Here is a 22,085-nt window from a genome sequence, read left to right on the forward strand (position 1 = left end):
TAAGTAAGTAATTTAACTCAAAAATAAAAATATTTATTTTGGAGCTCGTGACATGCAACCAAGCGCTAGAAAACAAATATTTCCAAGGTATCATGTTAAAAGTACGTATTTTGTATTTAAAAAATAATATTTTTAATTGGTTAGATCGATAATAGATCAATCTCATAAAAAAATAGGTCTCTTGTGAGACAATCTCACGATTTTTTATCTTTGAAATGGGTCAACCCTACCAATATTCACAATAAAAAGTAATATTCTTAGCATAAAAATAATAATTTTTTTATAGATAACCCAAATAAGAGATCGTCTCACAAAATACGACCCATGAGATCGTCTCACGTAAGTTTTTGTCATCCTAAAATTGATTTGAAAGACATTTTCATTAGAGTTTTTGTGTTATATTAAAATTTATAAGTTGGATTTTAGAACTCAAAATGAGATGTAAAATCTGATTAGATTATTCTAAATAAATTAAAATTTCATATATTTTATTATCAATAATAATTTTAAAAATAAATAAAAAATATTATTTTTGTTTTTTGACATTGAAATTTTGTTAAATAGTTTTGGGGTTCACGGTGAGGAGATCCCATTCCATATAATGGAAACGCCAAAATTCGAAGTCCGGCGTCTTCTCAAGGACAAAAGATTCTGGGTCGCCTCTTTCATAATCACCTGGGCTGCAGCTCTCCAGGTTATTTACCATTTACATTCACAAATCTTCACTAATAGTTGCCCATCTGTTTTGATTTGATTCTCAATTGTTGTAATAATTATATAAAAATTGCAGGGCCATATGATGTGGTTACAGAGGCAAGATTCCTTCAAGCAGAAGTTTGGTGACCTTAAACCACAAATCGATTTGGAGAAGGCAGCTGAGAATCCATAAATTTGCTCGTCCTCTCTTGTAGAAAGATATGTTTTGTAATTTTTAGTAGAATTTGCTTTATAACCTTTATTTTAATGAGAAGATTCTATGGCGCGTTTAATTCGTAAATCCACTATCAGTTTTACTTGAATTTGGCATGTTTTGATCAGATTACAGAGTAGCTCGAATTTTGCCTTTATGTTGAGTGATGTTGCTGAGATACGGGACGGTGGCTAAGCGATTATTCTCTCAGTTGAGCTACGCCGGAACAATTTTTCGATCCCCTTCTAAGGTTCTTGTTTATCTCGAAGGTCCGATCCGAGCCTCCGAAGTGAAGATCCGACCACCCTGCCACCGTCCCGGATTTCAGCAACATCATTGAGCATTCCTGTTGGGATTGTGACAGCAAAACTGACTTAGCACAGAGGTATTAAGCACGAAGCCATAGCACACCATATATCCTTCTAACAATTTGGGTCGAATGCTGTGTAATGGCGAAATGGTGAGGTTAGGAGCTAGAATGTTTAGTGTTTGAATTGCTGCTCGACAATTTTGTCTGGGATTTTGTTGATTGGTTTAAGAAATTTGAATGTGGCCCCTTTATATGTGCTAAATGTGCATGCCATAAACTTGCTAAGAAAAATGATCTGAGCATTAAGGTCACTGCTTAAGGAGTTCGAAGTCTTTCATAGTATCCGAAAATTCAGCCGAGAGGTGTTATGTAGTGATTATAAGTTGCTTAATGTCACGAATCCCTCTTTTTCGACCAGGTTAAGTCCGTTAATTTTGATTCATGAAACAATAATTAGAGGTGTTACTGAAATATCTCGTTGTGGCTAATCAATTTGTCCATGGTGGAGCAGTTGGTTTTCAAGAAGTTGAATCATCTTCTGAGTTATTTCGGACGCGTTCATTTGAAAACGATAAAAACATCCTTGGCACAGCTGGTTGAACATTTTCTTTTCTTTCCAGCGCTTAGGATATTTTTTCATCAGTGTTAATCTATGTAATTCTTCCTCCAATTCTCTGTTTTATAGAATACGACCCGTGAATTTAGTCACACATATTTCTTGCATCTCCGAGCACAAATTTATTCGAGGTTTTTAACATCTGGTTCGAATCAAATTATGAAAAAAATGGATATTTGTATGCATTTTTCATTGTATTAGATCATGAAAACTCGTCGAGATGGAGATTGGAGAGATAGCTTACGTCTAAATGTGATGGGCTTTCTATCATATTAGATATGCTTTATCATATGTTACATACATTGTGTTTGGCCTAAAATTTCAAAATTTCTGCACACACATCGATCGTAATGTGTGTGTTATATTAATTGCTCGTGGGCACATGTTTCTAACATCAATTAGATGTTTATCGCAGTTTCGTTTTATGGTAACCTTAAATCACCGAGTGTGTACGAAAGATATATTACAATCTTAAATGGTACTTGTACAAGAAGTTGAGTAGGATTTCGGAAATTAGACTAGGATCAACTTATAATTTAGAAATTCATTTAATTAAATTTGAGTATTTTATTATTTGATGTAGAGGAGGATGATCACTTCTTTAAAAATGAAGGATGCATCCAAAGACCAAGTCGCAAGCCACTCACCTCTCCTTCATCACATCCACAAACTACTCATTTACTTTCACTAACTCCAACCAGGTGTTGGGGATCAAATTCCTCTACATTCTCAATCACCACCAGACCCAATCACATATAAATCTCCTCCATTCTTTACTCAATCACCAAACTTAACGCCAAGAGCCAAGAACAACCCTCCAGAAACGTCAATCTCCATGAACCCATCGACAACAATGCGACTCAAGTTGACGTTCTCAAGAAACAGCTGGCAGCGGCAGGCATTACGTGCGATGTACAAGTCCAGCAATCTGGGAACATCACCATCGGCGAAGCTCTCGAAGCTACAGCCCTGACGGCAGGCCATCAGCCGGTGGATTATAGTGACGCGGCTGCCATACAGGCGGCGGAGGTGAGGGCCACACGAAGAACCTACATCGTGCCCGGTGGTGTTGCTGCGGCTGCTCAATCAGCGGCCACTCGAAATGCTCGGCTTCATAGGGATGAGGATAAGACGAAACTTGGAGAAATTCTATCCGAAGCGAGTACCAAGCTGCCATGTGATAAGGCAGTGACGCGCCGGGATGCTGAGGGGGTGATCGGAGCCGAGCTGAGGAATGATCCCAATCTTTGCCCACGACCCGGAGGTGTGGCTGCGTCTCTTGCTGCTGCTGCAAGGCTTAACCACTCGAACATTTCTTCTACTAACACTAGCACTACAACTCTTACTCCGATTAATAATAACTTATAAGCAAATATTTATTAATATATATTTTTAAAAACGGAAGAATAAAGTCTATTGATATGTATGTAATCACTAGGTATTTGCTATTTAATTTGTCATGAATTGGACATCAATAGAGACCGGGCTTTGTAGCCCAGTGGTATCACCCGTCAGATTAGCTGACTTCCCCTCTCTTGGTTCAATCTCTCTCCTGGTGTGTGCTGTAATCGGAAAAAAAAAAAATTGGACATCAATATATTATATTTATGTTTTTTTAGATCTGTACGGCTGTCTTGATATCATGATTAGCCATCTATAAAGGTTGTCTTGACACATTATTATTTTGGGCATATTTTAAATATTTATAAAATTGTTTTTAAATTAAAGTACCGTAATCTGAGGTGGATATTGATTCATTTTCTACATTATTATTTGAGTTTTTTTTCCAATACCAGTTATTAGGGCATCCCACATTGGTTGGTTAATGGGTGTTAATAACACCCATTAATTTGCGCCCACAAGAATTAATAATCTTGGCTGACATGGCAGCCTCGAAATTCATCAGAATGAACGGCGTTATTTCGAAATTTGCGACGGTTTTTCGTAAACCATCGCAACTTTGCGACGGTTTTTCGTAAACCGTCGCAAAGTGAAAAGCGTCTGTTTTTTTTTAAAAAGGTCGCTATTTGCGACGGTTTTTTAACACCCGTCGCTATGTGCGACGGTTTTTCAAAAACCGTCGCTAATTATCACCAACGGCTATTTTCAAACGGCAAAATTATGCACCAACGGCTATATTCGATTATCGTAATTCGTTTTCTTTGTATTTTGTGTTTTTTTTAAAGAGATTGTGTTGAATAATATTTTAAATAAAAGAGTCCAACTTTTTTTTCATTTCTTAATAATATTTTAATGAATATTGGAATTAAGTTATTTTTAAAATAATAATACTATTTATTTTTAGTAATATTTGTTGTAAAATTTTAAAAATATTAGAAAGATATTGAAATATTAAAAATAAAAAAAATGAGTAAGTGGACAGTGGGACCCATAAATAATGAAAGTTGAAATTAAATGAATGTGATTGTGTGTTAATAATGGGGAAATGTTAATGTAATGAATATGTGGCTCGTGGACCCCATCATTTTTGATGAGATGGAGAGTTATTAACATGGATTAATTCCGACGGATGCAGATGCCCTTAGGCACACTCAGTGAATGAATCACTTATTATTTTTAAATATATATTTTAACATAAAATTAAAAGTTTATTAGTAGGGAATATATTTAATTTAAAGAATGAATGTGGGATAACAAGAATATGAAATTTAAATAAATCATGAATAATGTTAAATTGATAATAAAAAGGAGTTTTGAAATCATATTATTTGTTAAATAATTGAATGCATATAAATAATTTGCCATCATGATTTTTTTATTAATCTTATTTACATACTTAAAACGTGTCGGAATTAAATTATTCAAAGAGTCTCTTCCTTTATAGATTATAATATTATATTTTTAATATTTCGATAAATCTTTAAAGTTAGACCACATTGAATATTCAAATTTTGGAACGTGAGAATTGCGGATGAAAGCATGTTCAAGAAATCATGGTTGTGTTTTCATCATACAACATATCTTGAAATAGTTTTAGGCATTTGATATTAGTGAAAATACAATTGAAATATCATATTTGTCCACGCTCATCTCAGTGTCCATCAATGACGTGACACTCATGTAATCAGATGTATAATTTTGATATACTTTATCATATTTAATATATGGGTGTCATATATTTGGTGGGCATAGAAGTGAGTGAACAACATATCAAAATTATATATATATTCGCTAACACACAAATATCCATAAGTACATAGTATTAAATAAAATTATTGTTTCAATAATTGATTAAAAAATTGGAAAGAGAATAATGGGTTGAATGAGAGAAAAACAGGGAGAATGAAAGTAGGAGAAGTTATATGTATATTTATCAAATTTTAAAAAGTTTCATCAACACATCATTATAGGTTTTAATTTAATTTTAATTAATCATATAAATGTATTCCAAATTAAGAAAACTTAGCACAAATATGCCCCCAACCATTTCCATTTGCTTCAGTGTACAATTGTACATCAATTGTAAATTGAAAGTTATAACATACTGAAAATCTTCATTGTCCAATTAAATTATTTCCAAATGACGAAATATATATATATATATATATATATAACGACCAAGAGAACGAATTTGAGATGCTGAAACTTAAGATACTGATACAAATATTTATAAAAAGCTAAAATATAAAGAAAATATTAGCCAAAAAAATATGTCAAGATTAAATATCAGAGTGGTACGAAATGAAGTTTTCGATGAAGATTTTTAATTTTTAATTTTACTAATAGGAAGATAAATACCGATAAATCTTCCACAACAACATGTTTGACTCATTTCGAATTTGAATTATTTCGAGCTTAATATAACTAAAAAATTTAGGAGACTGAATTTGAATTTGAAGGAGATGTAAAGTTAATGAATTTATTAGTAATAGGTATTTTACGAGGCGGTCTCGTGTATTTTTATACATTGGACGAGTCAGTTCGGTCCATATCTACAATGAAAAATATTTGACAAAATAATAATATTTTTTTATAAATCAGATCAAGTTCTATATATATCATACGAAATTGACGTGATAGTATATCATGAGAGTTTGGTTATTTTCAAGGCATAAATTGGGAATAATATTTTGGTTTAATTATCATTAATTTATTCAGCATGTCATATGCTTTAGTTTTATAATTATTATAAGTAGCTGATATTTTTGAAAGAGATAAAGATATAAAAAGGGAAATATAAAATTATTTTTGAAATTATAAAAAACTTCTTCGAAGTAACAAAAATTACCTATCGAACACCGCCGAGTAATATCATATGGTCACATAGATTCTTTATATTGTAAGTCTCGATTTTGCCTTTGGGTTCACCATTCTACGTACATCTATCAAAATCATTCAACCCTTCAATCACGAGTAAACTCGAGGCTGATTTTCTGGTTACTACTCTTCTATTCGTGCTTGTTTTTGAGGTATCTGATCGGAGAGAAAGTAGGTTTTTAATCCGAGATCGATTGCGTCTGCAATTCGGTTTTCAAGCGGGTGTTTTGTTTTGCAGGGTTAGTTAGGGTTTGGAATGCGTAATTTTTCTTTTAACGTTGGATTGGAGGATTTCGGAATTGTTTTTTTGTTTTTTGTTTTCCTGAAAAAGATTGACAGGCTTATCTTGTGAAGGCGCTTGATTGAAAGTTTAACGAGAAGACGATGAATCAAGGGGAAAGCATGGAAACTGTTACCACACTGGACCGCAATTCTATCGAGGTAATAAATCACTCTCTGATCTGTTGCTAATTGACAATACGAAGTCGTTTCGTTCATGAACTTTTGTTAAAGAAGAAAGTGGTTTTGTTGCCAATGATTTTTCACGTTTTAAGAGACTTGTCTTTTTTAGCAATAGCTTGTTTTACCACTTCTGGTTAATTACGTAGGTTTTGGAAGTTATGTAAGACATGAATATTCTAAAATCTATTGTTGAGGCTTGTAAGCATTTTGCTCAATTACGAGGTGCCTCAATATTGCTTATGTATAGGGTTTCTTAGTTCCAGGCACTGGCCCATCTTCATGCATTTTAATGAACATTTTGCATACATTTTTTGATCCCTCTAAGTCCTATGTTCAATTATTGCCATTTGTACCCGGTGTCATGATGGCTTACGTGTCTCTTTCTGCAGTACCTTGTGAGTTTAGGGAAATTACTTACGTTTCATATGTGGGAAGGATAAGAGGGGATAATAGCCAAAGGTTCTGATGTCGAAGTTTCATAATGATCATTCAATCATTTACGAACCTGTTTAATTTGGAAATGGAGAAACAAATCTCAAAACCTTCGGTAACTTCCATTTACGTTCTCTTCGGTTTGGACCTGTTTGCAATCTTCCCCATGAGATCTGAGTAGCTGGAATGACTTTGTGGATCTTGTTAACCCTCTTTCTGCAGTACCTTGAGAGTTTAGGGAAATTACTTACATTTCATATGTGGGAAGGATAAGAGGGGATAATAGCCAAAGGTTCTGATGTTGAAGTTTCATAATGATCATTCAATCATTTACGAACCTGTTTAATTTGGAAATGGAGAAACAAATCTCATAACCTCCGGTAACTTTCCATTTACGTTCTCTTCGGTTTCGCCCTGTTTGCAACCTTCCCCATGAGACTTGAATAGCTGGAATGACTTTGTGGATCTTGTTAACCGCACAATGATAAGAGCCTGCATATGTAAGGTTAAAGTGCTATTCTGAAGTTAAAAAATATTCAGGATTGTTTTGGTTAACCCAAGAAGATTGAATTGTAATTAGGTCATACCTCATGCTGGTTTTGGTGTTTTCTATTTTTATGGAGAACTTTGCTATGTTACCTGATGTTTTAGCTGGATTTTTTGATCGCTTGTTGACTTATTGCTGAGTGGTTCAAAAAAACTGTATAACATTACTTGAACTTATATGCCTTGATGGTTCATGATCTCATATTATGTGAGAGGGCTGGTATGGCTTATTATCATTCAAGCATATAAGTAACGTGAAAATTATTCTCTCAAGTAGGTCTTAAATCTTTTGCTATTCCTTCCAAACCTGCTTGAACTTTACACAATAAGTTGATATGTTCCTATGGTTGGGATGAGTTCCTGAATTTGTGGTTCCTTAAAATTTATTTATTTTCCCCCTTCATGTATCAGAAACATCAGATTGTTGATCCACATCAAGCTCATACACCATATTACTCTCCAAAATGTGCTGCGGTGTCATGGAGCACGCCAGGAGAGAATCATAGCTTGAAGGAGAATGGAATTGTGACTGATTCCAACTACATTCACAGTCAGCAAGTGGAGATAACCTTGAGAAATGTTCAAGATGGGATGAATACAGCATCTGGTGCCTCCACGTCAAATTCAGGAGCCACAACTATGACACAAGGTTATAGTGGGCGTGCTGTGTATCCGAACAATGATTCCTTCGGGTATACCAGCACAGGATATGCAGCGTATTATAATGGCTACCAACAGCAACCAAACCAGTACCAACAACAATCAAATCAATATCAACAGCAATCCAGTCGATATCAACAGCAACACAGCCAGTATCAACAACGATCAAATCAAGCGTACGCACAACATGTAGGGGCATACCAAAACACAGGTGGTCAATATGAGCCTCTTTCCTCATTTCAAAATACTGGGTCTTATGCTGGGCCTGCAAGTTTCTCTAGCACTTACTATAATCCTGGTGATTATCAGACATCTGGAAGTTACACAAGTGGCAACTATGCTAGTCAGACAAACCCGTGGCAAGGTCAGCCCTATACAGCTTACAATTCTCATCCGTATCCAAATTACACGCCAGACTCAAATTCATCCTACAGTTCTACCCCCAGTGTAGCAACAAATCATTATCAGCAGCACTGTAAGCAATGGGAGGACTATCACAGGCAATCTCAAATGGAAGTCTGCTGCGCTCCTGGAACTGAGAAGCTATCTATCTCTAGTGCGTCTGTTCTGAGTTCTTCCATTCCTAATGCAAACAGTGGATACACACCTTCAAACAACCAGATGCCTATAGCATATACCCCTTCTTGGAGGCCTGAATCTGGTTCATCTGAATTGACTCCTGTGCAGGTTTGGTAGTCATTACCATTATTTTATGCTGAAAATTAGAAGTTTGTGTCTTATTACGCACTGACACTCTCTCAAGCCTTTGCCTGGGTTTCATTCATGCTTTTATTTTCTTTCAAAATCCTTTTTTTATTCTTATTACATATATGATGCTCAAACAATTTTGGGTAACGGAATAATTATTTGCATTGTTCTTTCCCTTTCTTAGAGACGGAATAGAACTATGTTGCTGATGTGGCAACAGGTACTTTTGGATCGCTAAATTTGGACAAGTTTAAGTTTATGTCTTGGAACAAGTAGTATAGAGATGGAGTCGGGCATGATCACAATGTTACAAAACTCTATGTGCAGATTTTTCTAAAGATAAGTACCTGGACATTTGGAAGAATTTGTCATGAGAGACAAATAAGCTCATTACTATGAATATGTGTCTTTCTTGGCTGCCTGAATCCTTTTGTCCCAAATAGACTCTTGACATGGAGTTTTATAATTGTAGAATTAATATTTACCGTACTGTTTCCATAGCATCTTTTAAGCTTAGTATTTCATATTGATCCCCTTTTCATTATTTCTTGATATAAATAGCTCTTAATTCTATCTAGTGAGAAAGTTAGTTTGATAGAACCCTGAATTATACTTCTGGCGATATCTGGAAAGTGGATTTGTCTAATAGTGGATAGAGGAGCACTTGAACAATCCTGCGATGCATGTATATTAGGCTGTTAATGTAGTATTGTCATCAATATATTTATATGTTAATTTACTCTGTCTACTGTATCTGCCCTGTATAGCTTGTGCACAAATAATTTTCCATAAAAGACAATAATCTTTTCTTTTCAAGTACCAGTACTTGAGGAATCATTTGATTTATAATAATTCTCAACCTCTTCTTTTGAGTTTGAAGCTTTGCCTAAGATTTCTTCGTATAACCTTCAAACCAAATTTCCATACTTGTTCAAATATTAAGCAAGGGATAACAATGGCTTTCTCAGGGACCAAGTACCATGTGAAAAACAATAACAAATTGACTGATGAATAGCTTATTAAGATGCATGGTTTGTCCTGGAAGAGTTTTCTGTCTATTAAATAGTGTAAAGCGTGGAGTTTTTAAAATAGTTGTGGATTTAGTAAAATAGTTAGATCTCGCTACTTTTTTGTTATTTGGTTTTCAGGATCCTAGTTCATGGAATGATTTTGGATTTGTTTGTCTTTTCTTTGGTGATAGTTGGGGGTGGGGGACACTAGCTCATATCTCTTAAAGCTTAACTCTCTGACAGGTAGTTGTTCTTGAGCATGAATGGTCTACCTCATTAATGTTTTTTTCTGTTGTTAGCCTGTCACAGCAAGTGGTAGTAGCGTAGAGAGTTACAGGAAACATGGGGATTTGGTTATCCAAAATTACCCACGTAATTCATTGCAACCGCAAGTTCCAAATACATCGGGTATAGTGTACACGTATGACAGCTATCAAAATAAACAAAACCCTGCATTTTCTAAAGATGCTACAACACAGTATCTATCTTACCAATTTTCTCAGAGTCACCATACATCCTCTCAACTTGTCTCACAACCTCTTGAACCATTAGATGCACGAAGAGTAAACAAAATCCAAATTCCAAATAATCCAAGAATTTCTTCAAATTTGCCTTTGAGTGTACCAAAATCTGACAAAGATGACTCTACAATTGGCACAGCTGCAAAACCAGACTATATTGGTGTTTCAGTGCAACTGCCCAATGAAAAAGTTTTGACTGATGATGCAGCTGATTCCATGCTCAAGGTTTGGTCATCTTGTCATGTTCATCTGCCTCATTTTTTCAGTTCGTTTGAAATATGTCAGAAATGATGATTGTTGAATAAATGCCATGGTATCTTCATTTCGTAAATTATCTTTCCATACGGTACCTACTTGTAATGTTGGTTGAATTTATTGCTTCCAGATCCAGAACTTTCACCTGCTTCAACTTAATGAAAAGGTTCACATTATGAAGTATGTTTTATCTGACTAGCTTGTATCTGGTTCTTTCGTGCACATCATGCAGATTTCCATAGACTCCAAGAGCATTTGCTTAGAACCTTGATAAAATTTCTACACCAGCCTTGCTTTATTGCACCAACTAGGAATGGATGGAATTAACGAACACAATCTTCTATCTTGCCTTGGTTTATCATATTAAGTTTTAAGTGTATTTTTCAATGTATTTATATATATTTACATGTCATTTTATTTGGAAGTGCCAAAGTGCTGCTATAAAAATATGAATAACAACCTCTGCCATCACAGTCTGTGTTTGTAAATACCAACTATAGTCATTGTCTTTGCTGTTGCAGCCTGGCATGTTTCCTGTGTCATTACGTGGATATGTTGAAAGGGCATTGGCCTGCTGCAAAGATGACAGGCAGATTGCGGCTTGCCAAGTTCTTATGAAGGAGGTATAGCCTTTGGATTAAATCTTGCATAAGCAATTGTAAGAAAAGAGCAGACAATAATTTACCATGACTAATATAAGCAATCTAGTATCTCGGATCTCCAGCACTGGTAGCAGTTTTTGAATACCCGTTCTTTGTGCTAAACAAATTTCAAGGTTGAATATAGTCTCTCAACCTCTTGTGCGTTGACAATTGCAAAATCAACTTCCTATATTTTTCCAAGTTTATGAATCAGTAAAGATGTCAGTGTCCAATTACTGTTGCTTGTCAAAGCCTACCTCATCCCTTGATCATCGAAAATTTGAAATGCCTTTCTTTTTCTTGAAATTTTCTTGAAATTTCAAGGTTGAATTTAATTTCTCAACCTCCCTTTTCTTCATGTTCAATTTTCGTATTGCGGCTTCTCCCAGTGTGTCGACATAATAATAAGAATTTTTCATATGTTTTTCCCTTTTAATGTTGCCCCCTGATTGATGGCACATTTGGAAAGCGTAGTGGAAATTATTTTGACAATTAATTTTCATAATTTTCACAAGTGCTAGCTTACAAATGGAAAAGTTAATTTTATGCTTTCATCTGAAGAAAATCTCTCACTATTTTTGTGTCCAAGATTACTTGCTGTTTGTACTGGAACGGAATCAGGAAGTTCAGATTTCTAGTTGATGTTCCTTCTGAATGCGACGGACCTAAAGCAATGTTTCTATCAATCAATCCCATTCCTTGACTGGTTTGGAAACAGCTACAAGAATTTGAGTACTACAAAGGCCTTAGTTTCACTTTATTTTACAGAATGTAAAATCTTTCAATGTCTTTGTATGCAACTAGGTTCATCGAAAATAAACAATGTCTATTCTATCCCCGCATGATTTTGCGAAATTTGGTAAACCCGGTCTGTGAGATTCATTGTGATACTGGATACTTACGTTTTCTTAATCAATTATCCCACAGCTTATAACAAAGGCAACTGCTGATGGTACACTATATACAAAAGATTGGGATACTGAGCCTATTCTTCCCCCTCCCAATGCTGATACAGTTAACAAGGAGTATGTTTCTTCTGTTTTGATATGTCATGCACAGATCCATTCATTCAGATCAGGGGCCAATCATATGTAATATTTATTCTGCAGGGCTGCAGAGTTTTCAATCCTAACCTCAGTAATGCCAGGGAGCAAAAAAAGTTCTACTCGGCGAGCCAAAAGTAGGTGGGCGCCTATTCTGGATGTGAATTTGGCTGAAACCTCTGCCAATCGGTCTGACAAAACTCCAAAATACGGTGGTTGGAACAAACAGGTATTGCCTTTTTTCCCTGAAATTTTTTAGTTCTTGGTCTCCTTCGAACTTTATCTGTTTATTCTGCTTCGTTGGTAGTTATGTATGTCAAAATTTATCCTCATCATTTTATTACTATGGAAATGAATGACTTCAAATCTTGTTATTAGTTCAATGGTTTCTACGAGGATTCGTCTGCCTTTTGTTATTCTGTACAATAGTCTATAAATTTACACGTGGCATTGTGTTTGATACATACTAAATTAGCACGTGTGCATGATTCTGTGATTGTTCACTTCTTAATATTGGTATAAAAACTTCTTAATATTGTCATGGTGAGGAAGGCAGTGCCATGTGTAATATTCTTTGTGTGGATAATCTCTAGATTTGACAAAAGTTTCATTCCATATTTCCATCTAACTTGATTGTTCCTGGGTCTCATGAATCATGAAGAAAAATTTGGATACTTTTTCATGAGACACTGAATGTTTTGTTGATCAAACCGATCACTCATCCATCTGTTTGCAGTTTACATATAGGAAAATAGAGAATAAGGAGGATAGTCTTGGCAATCGATTCTCTTCTGCAGATCCAAAAGTTTTTAGCAAAAATCTCACAAGACCAGCAAAGAGGCAGCGTCTTGCTGATGACCTGAATGCTGCTTATGATGTGGATGATTCCTGCGACAGTGACGTGGGACAGAGTTTAACAAAGTACTCTGTTGCTGCTGTTGCACTTGCGGATTCATCCGAAGAGAAGAAGAGACGAGAAAACCGTTCAAAGCGTTTTGAAAAGAAACATGGGAATCGCGCAGAAAATAGTAAATTTAAAGCCAACAATGTGGAATATGGAAAATTGTATGCAAGGCGAGCTAGTGCTTTAATACTTAGTAGAAATGTCGAGGAAAGTGGGAGCAGGGCTGTTGAAGATATTGATTGGGATGCTCTTACGGTCAAAGGAACCTGTCAGGAAATTGAGAAACGCTATCTGCGTCTTACTTCTGCTCCTGATCCAGCTACAGTATATTCTCATGCTTCTTCATGTTGTAATTTCATGGCAATCTACATGTCACTAGAAATTATTATAAGGCATACACTACTTTGCAGGTGAGACCTGAAGAAGTTCTGGAAAAAGCTTTACTCATGGTTCAAAATTCTCAGAAAAATTACCTGTACAAATGCGATCAGTTAAAATCTATACGGCAAGATCTTACTGTACAACATATACGTAATGAGCTTACAGTTAAGGTATTAATACAATAATACTATTAACATTTCTATGTTTTCACTGTCGAAGATCTCTTCGTGTCATCTATGTTTTGCTTATCCATCATCATAATTAGATATAAAATTCGACTCGTTCTTTTTTAGATGTTGGTTATCTCATGTATCATTCAGATTTTACTGTAGAAATTTTGGCAATTACTGTCATCTAATACTATGATTGCTCTTTTGATTCTAGGTCTATGAAATGCATGCTAGATTGTCGATGGAAGCTGGGGACTTGCCAGAGTATAATCAGGTTTGTTCTTTCAATTCTAACTGGCTTATTATATATTTTTTAGATTGGTTTTAGGTATATATGATTGGGACATTTTCTAACTTTTGACCCATCTCACTGCATGTTTTTTTTTGCTGAGATACTAAATGGAATGCAAATGCTTCCGCATATTGACACTGATTTGAAATATTTAGTGGTCATTCTGATGTTTGAATGATGATAATATTCGAATGTTTTTATTAAATGAGATGCTTAAAACGGATACTATTATGATAATGGTGAAGTGGATTATACTTGAGGGAGCAATATTCTTGGTTTTTGATGCATTGTTTATAGGTCCTGGTTGGATACTGATAATTTTCTAGGAACTTGCATAAATTTTCTGTTTGTAGGAGGACAACTGAAAATAAAAGCAAATATTGCATTCTTTTATGCGAAAGGTTTAAAATTTTAATACCAAGAAGAAATCTGACACCAGGTAGCTTAGTGAGTTCTCAGACACAGGCTGAGGGTGCATATTTTTTAACTTAAAATAGAGAACCATTCGTAAAAAAAAAATAGAGAACCAATATTGTGATTATGTTATCCCTGCAATTTTGGTCTTGTTTTACTGACTATAGTGAAACTCTAGAACTAGTGAGGTTGGGGTTTCATCATTCCTAAAGATTCAGGTAATAGACTTGAGTACATTATTCATTAGTTTTCCTAGTTTATCCGGGTTGTTATCATGTGATCACTTGTTGTTTATTGATTTCTTTTATGATCTACACAGCAAAAACTACAGGTAAATATGACATTATGACTGACAATTTAGGCATCTTATCAAGCGAAAATAAAATAATAATTATCAAAGAATTTCAATGGAAATCAAAATGTATTATTTTCCTTCTGATTTGACGGGGAGGGGCTTTGGGAAATTTAATTTTTGAAATGTGGTTTAATTTGGTGTGGATAACTATTTTTCTAAAGTTTATCTTCTTTTTTTGAGGAATTCTCAAGTTTTTTCTGTGTGTGATACTTGGTTTTGTTGACCATAATTTAACTTCAAAACAAGTACAGCAGGGGTGCGATCGCCTGATGTTGTCAACTCTTTTGTCATTTTGTTTTTGCAGTGCCAATCACAACTGAAAGTGCTTTATGCAGAAGGAATTAGGGGATGCAATATGGAATTTGCCACATATAATTTACTATGTGTAATATTACACTCAAATAACAACAGGGAGATCCTGTCAGCTATGTCAAGGTTTGTAACAATCTCTAGGTCTGGTTATTTTTGCATTGGTTCACTTCCTAGCGATTTCCAAAATACGCAACTTAAAACAAAACCCATCTCATGATTGATTACAATTTACAATGAAAAATTGATGCCTCGGTCCATCAGGAACCCTGCCTCTGCATTGTGTTTTACATGTAGTCGATTGTGGTCTGCTCTCTATTTCACTACTCCATATTCTCTTCAATTTGCTAACTTCCGAATTCATCTATGAAGCTCTATTATCCTGGGATTGGACCCTACCGATTCTTGTATTTGGGAATGTCAAGTAGGGATCAAGGATGAAATGTAATAAAAACTTATCAAAATTGTAAGCAAGCTCCAATTGTTTTCTGCAAAAATTACACTCATATTCGGTATCAGAACCATTGAACTTTTAAAATGGGACCACAAGAAAATGAAAACATGTAACTGCACCATTGCGGTTGCATCTGCTCTTAATGCCATAATCACCAAAAAGAAAATGAAAATTGAGAATTCTCAATGCGGATGAGGATAAAAATTGAGCAATTTGTGTATTAATGTGCAAAAGATGCTCTTCAGTTTGAGTTAAAATAATCGTTGAAAAAAATCGTTGAAAAAAATCTGTTGTATTTATTGAACATTTAACCTTTATGTGACCATGATCCTGGTGAAATCAGCACTACTTTGTATGTGTTAGTTTCTAGCTTGGTATGCTAGTGAAATAAATTTTCAGGCTCTAGCTGGTTGGGGTTACATGCCTGCATACTCTTGGAGTCAGTGCCCTCCATGATTTGTCACGCCGTTTTTGTCATTGAATTTGTTTCCCAGGTTATCAGCTGATGCTAGAAAACATGAAGCAGTAAAGCATGCACTTTTAGTCCACGCGGCCGTAACGTCTGGAAATTACGTAACGTTTTTCAGGCTGTATAAGACAGCACCTAACATTAGCACATTTTTTATGGGTGGGTTATTCGCATGGACTTTTTATATAGTATTTGGATAATACCTCTATCTTTTATATGATGAACAATTTCTTCCATATGATAAACAATTTCTTCCTGCAGATCTTTATGTTGAAAAGATGCGGTATGCTGCTGTAAAATGCATGTGTCGATCATACCGTCCTACTGTCCCTATTTCATATATTGCTCAAATTCTTAGCTTCATCAATGCATTGCCTACAACTGAAGCAAGTGATCACAAGGAAGTGGAAGGAGTGGAGGAATGTATTGATTGGTTGAAAACTCATGGAGCATGCCTGACTTCCGATAACTCTGGGGAAGTGCTGCTTGATACAAAGGTAACATTTCTAGTGTATTTTCCTTAAACATTTCACTATGATTTGATGGTCAGAGGGAAAAAAGAGTTGGAATTATTGTTCAAAGAGCTCATTTAGTGGTTTGGTTATTCACATGGGTAAGAGTATGCATTATTTGTGGTCGGCCCAAATAACTGAACAGTGATCATATTCCAAAAATTATCTAAACATTAAAAACATTATCCATCATGTGCACATGACATTTTATTGTAATTTTTATTGAGTGTTGTTCCTATGGCCTGTTTGTTTCCTGGAATGGCAATTTTTGGAGTGTCATGGTTGAAAATTAGAGGTGGTGATGGATAGCAAATGGCATATGCATTACAGGTATTAGGATTTCCTCCCAATTCCTTACGTTCTGCCACTTTTGTCCGTAAAATGCCTCATTAACCAATTCAGCCAGATTGTTTGGTCTTTCCCCATATGTGAGGGCTTCTAGCCTCTTTAGCGTACATCTGGCTAAGAAATCTGAAATAGTAGTGGTGCACAATTGTTGCTTGTGTTTTATAAACCAACTATATGTTTTGATCTTTCTTTTCATAGAAACCCAATTTTCATTGCTTGAACTTTTGTGATGATAATGCTTCTCGAGTTTTACGAACATTCAGTAGTACATTATGGCTCCATCCCTGAGCAGAGCTCTCATTTCCTGTCTACCTGTGATTTCCCAAACTAACACATCCTTTGCTTTCATTCTTACCGCCAAGTCCTTCTGAAAGAACACGAAAGTTCTTCAAAAATGGCAACCAGATAAATCGGTATTTAGTTCAGTTGAAGGTTCATTGTGCAAAAATGCTTGGTACATAGCTAACTAAAATATGATTAGTGAAATTGCTCTGTAACTTTTTGAAACTGCCCCACAAAGGAGTGCAAGAAAATACAGAATGGCAGAGAGAGCATGCATGTGTGCAAAATGGACTTTTGATTTTATACTGAATCGAACATTACTTTTATGTTCTTGACATGATGTAATCAAATCAAAAGAGCTCTAATATGTCTACTTTGTTTGGCCGGCTTAGCCATATTTGCTAAAATGGCGGTGTACATTCTCAATTGTTTCTCTGATTTGTCCATGGTTTTCGTACGTGCAGGCTTCTGTATTGAGTCTCTATATGCCAGAACCCGAGGACGCTGTGGCTCATGGAGATGCTAGTCTTGCCGTTAATGATTTTCTAACTCAGAATTTAGCTTAGAACGACAAATCCTGAATGATACGGAGGACTTCCAGGAAAAGGTGACATTCCCTTTGATACATGCCGATAATCATGAAATGGGAAATCAAAAAAATCGTTGAGAAACACAATTGTACTATAAATTTCTTACGGATACGATGGAAGACTGCAAGTCGTGCGGTTAGAAAATTTTGAATCCGGTCGACATCAATGTATTCCAATGGACAAAATTCTTTATCATAACATACCATTTCGTGTAATAAAATAAAAAAAGGAAATTTAGGCTCTTGTTTATAATCATGGGTTTAAAATGTATGCTGTCGTAGTTTTTGCGTATGGTTGTTGTTTTATTTATTTATTTATTATTACTATAGATACAATTTTAAATTTTAACTCAAAGAATTATTCTTCTTAAAAACTACTAGTTTTTGACAGTAACAATTTCATACCAGTAATACTGAATGTCTGAGAATTGCATAGTGATAGGAGGATTAAATTTGAAATTCTGAAATTTAAAGGAAATGAATTATTATATTCTAGACAAGTAATAACTAAATAAATCTGAGTTTGTGGAAAATTTTAAGAGGGAGATTGATGAGGTGCCACCATCTTTCAGTAAATTTTGAGATATAACTTTGGTCAAACATTTTTTGTAAAAAAAATAACTGATCAAAATTATTAACATGTACAAATCATAAAACTCATTCATAAATTAAAAATATACTCCATTTTATTGTTCTTTTGGACAGAAAAGCTCAGAGATGACTTTTATGCCTAAAAGTAGCTCAACATACAAGGTAATTAAGTTCACTCGAATTTTCAAACTAGAGGAAAAAATATATTGTATAATCGCTGCCCCTTAATTTGAATAACAGTAGATTACCATCCTTACCTACTTTAATATTTTCTTTCATGATTTCGGTTATTCAAATAGTAATACGTGTGGATAAAAAATTAGGAGGTGTAGGTCACCTCTCACATCTATCATTCAATCAAATAAATTATTTAAATTAAATATACCTACTATTAATCAAACTCAAAACCTTCTTTCGCACGATTATGTTTTCATGTTTTGATTCTATAATTAATTTACATGCGAATAAATTATATGTGTGCGCCCATTATCAAATAGTTAAAAAGTTTTAATTAAGCTAAATATCATATTCTTGATTAACTGTATGGATAATATAATTCCACCAAATTTGGGATAAAAAATCTTATGAACTTTAAAAAATAATTTAAAAATAATCAAAATATATGTGTGAAAATATATGATGAAACATTAATTACAGGGATCGCATGAAAATATGTATCCCATTTGTTGACCATTGGTGGCATAATTAAAACCATTCACATTTTTGTACATTTCTTGTTATATATCTCCCCATTCATGCAGAGTGGATTAAAAGCTCGTTTGCAAATCCAACACCTTTTCCTTTCCTAGAGAAGCACAAGTCAATTCACACAGTTGGATATGGCAATCTTTAATTGTATTTTCATTTAAAATTTCATCTGTTTTTGTTGCTCCACAACTCTTAACCTACTTGTAACCAGCTGGATTCTTGCTCTAATTTACTCCATTGATCCAATGTCGAGAGTTGCCTCTGCAGGGAATGAATTGGTTCAAGAAACCATGGAGTTTTACAGCTGTTCGGGGGAGATGTCACGCGCTGCCGCCTCCCCGACGCTGGGACAGCTTCTGAAGTGCGTCGGCGACGTGAGGAAGGAGGTCACGGGGGACGAAACGCCGGTGCATCAGGTTGTGGAAATGAGCATGGAGCCTCGCTCTCTTCCATTTCTGCTTACGTTCAGTAATCTTACTTACAGTGTCAAAGTTAGCCAGAAGTTTTCCCTCCTCCGCCGTGGAGCCGGTGCGACGAAAACCCTTCTGGATAACATCTCCGGGGAGGCTCGTGACGGCGAGATAATGGCGGTTATGGGTGCTTCAGGATCCGGGAAATCAACCCTCATCGACGCTCTCGCGAATCGTATGGCGAAGGGAAGTTTAAAAGGCTCTGTCACGCTTAACGGTGAAGTACTAGAGTCAAGAATGCTGAAAGTGATTTCTGCATATGTAATGCAAGATGATCTTTTGTTTCCCATGCTCACAGTTGAAGAAACCCTCATGTTTGCTGCGGAGTTCAGGTTACCAAGGAACCTTTCGAAATCCAAGAAGAAACTCCGAGTCCAAACGTTAATCGATCAGCTTGGCCTACGAAACGCCACCAAGACTGTCATCGGAGATGAGGGCCACAGGGGAGTATCCGGCGGCGAACGGCGGCGAGTTTCTATCGGAATCGACATTATTCACGACCCCATATTGTTGTTTCTTGACGAGCCAACGTCCGGGTTGGATTCAACCAGCGCTTTCATGGTGGTAAAAGTACTGCAAAGGATTGCACAGAGTGGGAGTGTGGTGATAATGTCCATACACCAGCCGAGCTACCGGATTCTTGGATTACTGGACAAAATGATCTTCTTGTCACGCGGACAGACTGTCTACAGTGGATCTCCCTCCAATTTGCCACTGTTTTTCTCAGACTTTGGCCACCCCATACCAGACAATGAGAATAGAACCGAGTTCGCACTCGATTTGATTCGTGAACTTGAAGGATCATCAGGTGGAACAAAGTCCCTCGTTGAATTCAACAGATCTTGGCAGACATTCAGAAGGTCATCAAGAAATTCTGAACCAATTCCCGACCCACACGGATCCGTCAATCTTTCACTTAAAGAAGCAATCAGTGCCAGTATTTCAAGAGGAAAGCTAGTTTCCGGAGCAGGCGCAAATGACACAAGTAACCCCACATCAATGGTCTCCACATTTGCAAATCCACTCTGGATTGAGCTAGCCGTACTCTCCAAAAGATCTTTCACAAATTCAAGAAGATTGCCCGAGCTTTTCATGGTCCGTCTCTGCGCTGTCGTGGTGACAGGATTCATCCTCGCCACCATGTTTTGGAGACTCGACAACTCCCCAAAAGGTGTCCAAGAGAGACTCGGATTCTTCGCATTCGCCATGTCCACAACTTTCTACACCTGCGCCGATGCTCTCCCCGTTTTCCTCCAAGAAAGGTATATATTCATGCGTGAAACAGCGTACAATGCTTACAGAAGATCATCCTACGTTTTATCCCATTCCCTAGTATCACTTCCATCACTACTATTTCTCTCCTTAGCCTTCGCTGCCATTACATTCTGGGCAGTGGGACTTGACGGCAGTTTCCTCTTCTACCTCTTGATAATCTTCGCCTCCTTTTGGGCCGGAAGTTCCTTCGTAACATTCTTATCCGGTGTCGTCCCACACGTCATGCTAGGATACACCATTGTTGTAGCCATTTTAGCATACTTCCTACTCTTCAGCGGCTTCTTCATCCACCGAGACCGAATCCCACCATACTGGATATGGTTCCATTACTTATCCCTTGTAAAGTACCCCTACGAAGGTGTTCTGCAAAACGAGTTTGGGGATATGGTAAAGTGCTTCGTACGTGGGATCCAAATATTTGACAGCACCCCTTTAGGGGCGTTGCCGAATTCTTTGAAAGTGAAACTTTTGGGTAGCCTTAGCAGCACACTGGGGATCAAGATTAGCACCAACACATGCTTGACCACGGGGGCTGACATTTTGCAGCAGCAAGGGGTGAATGATCTGAGCAAATGGGATTGTTTGTGGGTTACTGTGGCTTGGGGTTTCTTTTTTAGGGTTTTGTTCTACTTGTCCTTGTTGGTGGGGAGCAAGAACAAGAGAAGGTAAAAAAAAAAATTCAAGTACTTGGAATTTAACATGGCCCTGAATGATTTATCTGTTTCCTCACCTATGAACTGTGTTTTTTTCTAAAAAAATAAATGGGAATTTTGTATAATTTTCTAGATATATAATTAATGAATGCAAATGATGTGTTTTTTTAAGTAGTGAGATTCAATTTTTGTAATTTCTTGGTTGCCATTTACTCTGCATTTCTTTGATGATTTATGTCTTGGTGACAAATACATAATTACTCACTGTGATTTTGGTCGTCTATAAATTAAATTTTAATCTTAGTTTGTTATATTTATAATTTTAGTCTTTTTTCTATGTGATGTTTGTTATGATACCTGTGCAACGCCTATATGGCTATGAGATGACACTCACACAAAAAATCATGATTAAAAATGACTAAAATTATCGAAAAATTGAAAATTAAATACATGACTAAAACTAATATCAGATAACTTATGAGTTGAAAATAGTAAAGTAACAAACATATAACACCAA

The 22,085-nt window shown here is 35.8% G+C and overlaps 3 protein-coding genes across 6 annotated transcripts; all 3 read left to right on the forward strand.

Annotated features, from left to right (window-relative positions):
• Positions 1–557: 557 nt before the first annotated feature.
• Positions 558–1,459, forward strand: LOC142540436 (uncharacterized). The gene is made up of 2 exons (XM_075646579.1): positions 558–694; positions 791–1,459. The coding sequence occupies exons 1-2, from the start codon at positions 602–604 to the stop codon at positions 887–889; spliced, it is 192 nt and encodes a 63-aa protein (XP_075502694.1). The 5' UTR covers positions 558–601; the 3' UTR covers positions 890–1,459.
• Positions 1,460–6,121: 4,662 nt separating this feature from the next.
• On the forward strand, positions 6,122–18,124 carry LOC142540437 (SAC3 family protein A-like). 4 transcript variants are annotated; one of them, XM_075646583.1, is made up of 15 exons: positions 6,122–6,555; positions 7,966–8,305; positions 8,390–8,901; positions 9,107–9,142; positions 10,232–10,678; positions 11,230–11,331; positions 12,277–12,374; positions 12,459–12,621; positions 13,129–13,620; positions 13,707–13,847; positions 14,062–14,121; positions 15,213–15,343; positions 16,166–16,299; positions 16,402–16,637; positions 17,747–18,124. In XM_075646583.1, the coding sequence occupies exons 1-15, from the start codon at positions 6,499–6,501 to the stop codon at positions 17,846–17,848; spliced, it is 3,051 nt and encodes a 1,016-aa protein (XP_075502698.1). In that variant the 5' UTR covers positions 6,122–6,498; the 3' UTR covers positions 17,849–18,124. The 4 variants fall into 4 exon arrangements, with proteins under 4 accessions (XP_075502698.1, XP_075502695.1, XP_075502696.1 ...); XM_075646580.1 differs by lacking the exon at positions 6,122–6,555 and having other exon boundaries at positions 8,185–8,425; positions 8,524–8,578; positions 8,686–8,901; XM_075646582.1 differs by lacking the exons at positions 6,122–6,555; positions 7,966–8,305 and having other exon boundaries at positions 8,367–8,425; positions 8,524–8,578; positions 8,715–8,901.
• Positions 18,125–19,231: 1,107 nt separating this feature from the next.
• LOC142540439 (ABC transporter G family member 1-like) lies at positions 19,232–21,748 on the forward strand. Its single transcript, XM_075646585.1, has one exon. It carries the CDS (start codon positions 19,416–19,418, stop codon positions 21,582–21,584), a length of 2,169 nt encoding a protein of 722 aa, XP_075502700.1. The 5' UTR covers positions 19,232–19,415; the 3' UTR covers positions 21,585–21,748.
• The last annotated feature ends 337 nt before the right edge of the window (positions 21,749–22,085 follow it).

This window comes from Primulina tabacum, chromosome 3 (assembly GCF_025594145.1).
Source record: "Primulina tabacum isolate GXHZ01 chromosome 3, ASM2559414v2, whole genome shotgun sequence".
Lineage (NCBI taxonomy): Eukaryota > Viridiplantae > Streptophyta > Magnoliopsida > Lamiales > Gesneriaceae > Primulina > Primulina tabacum.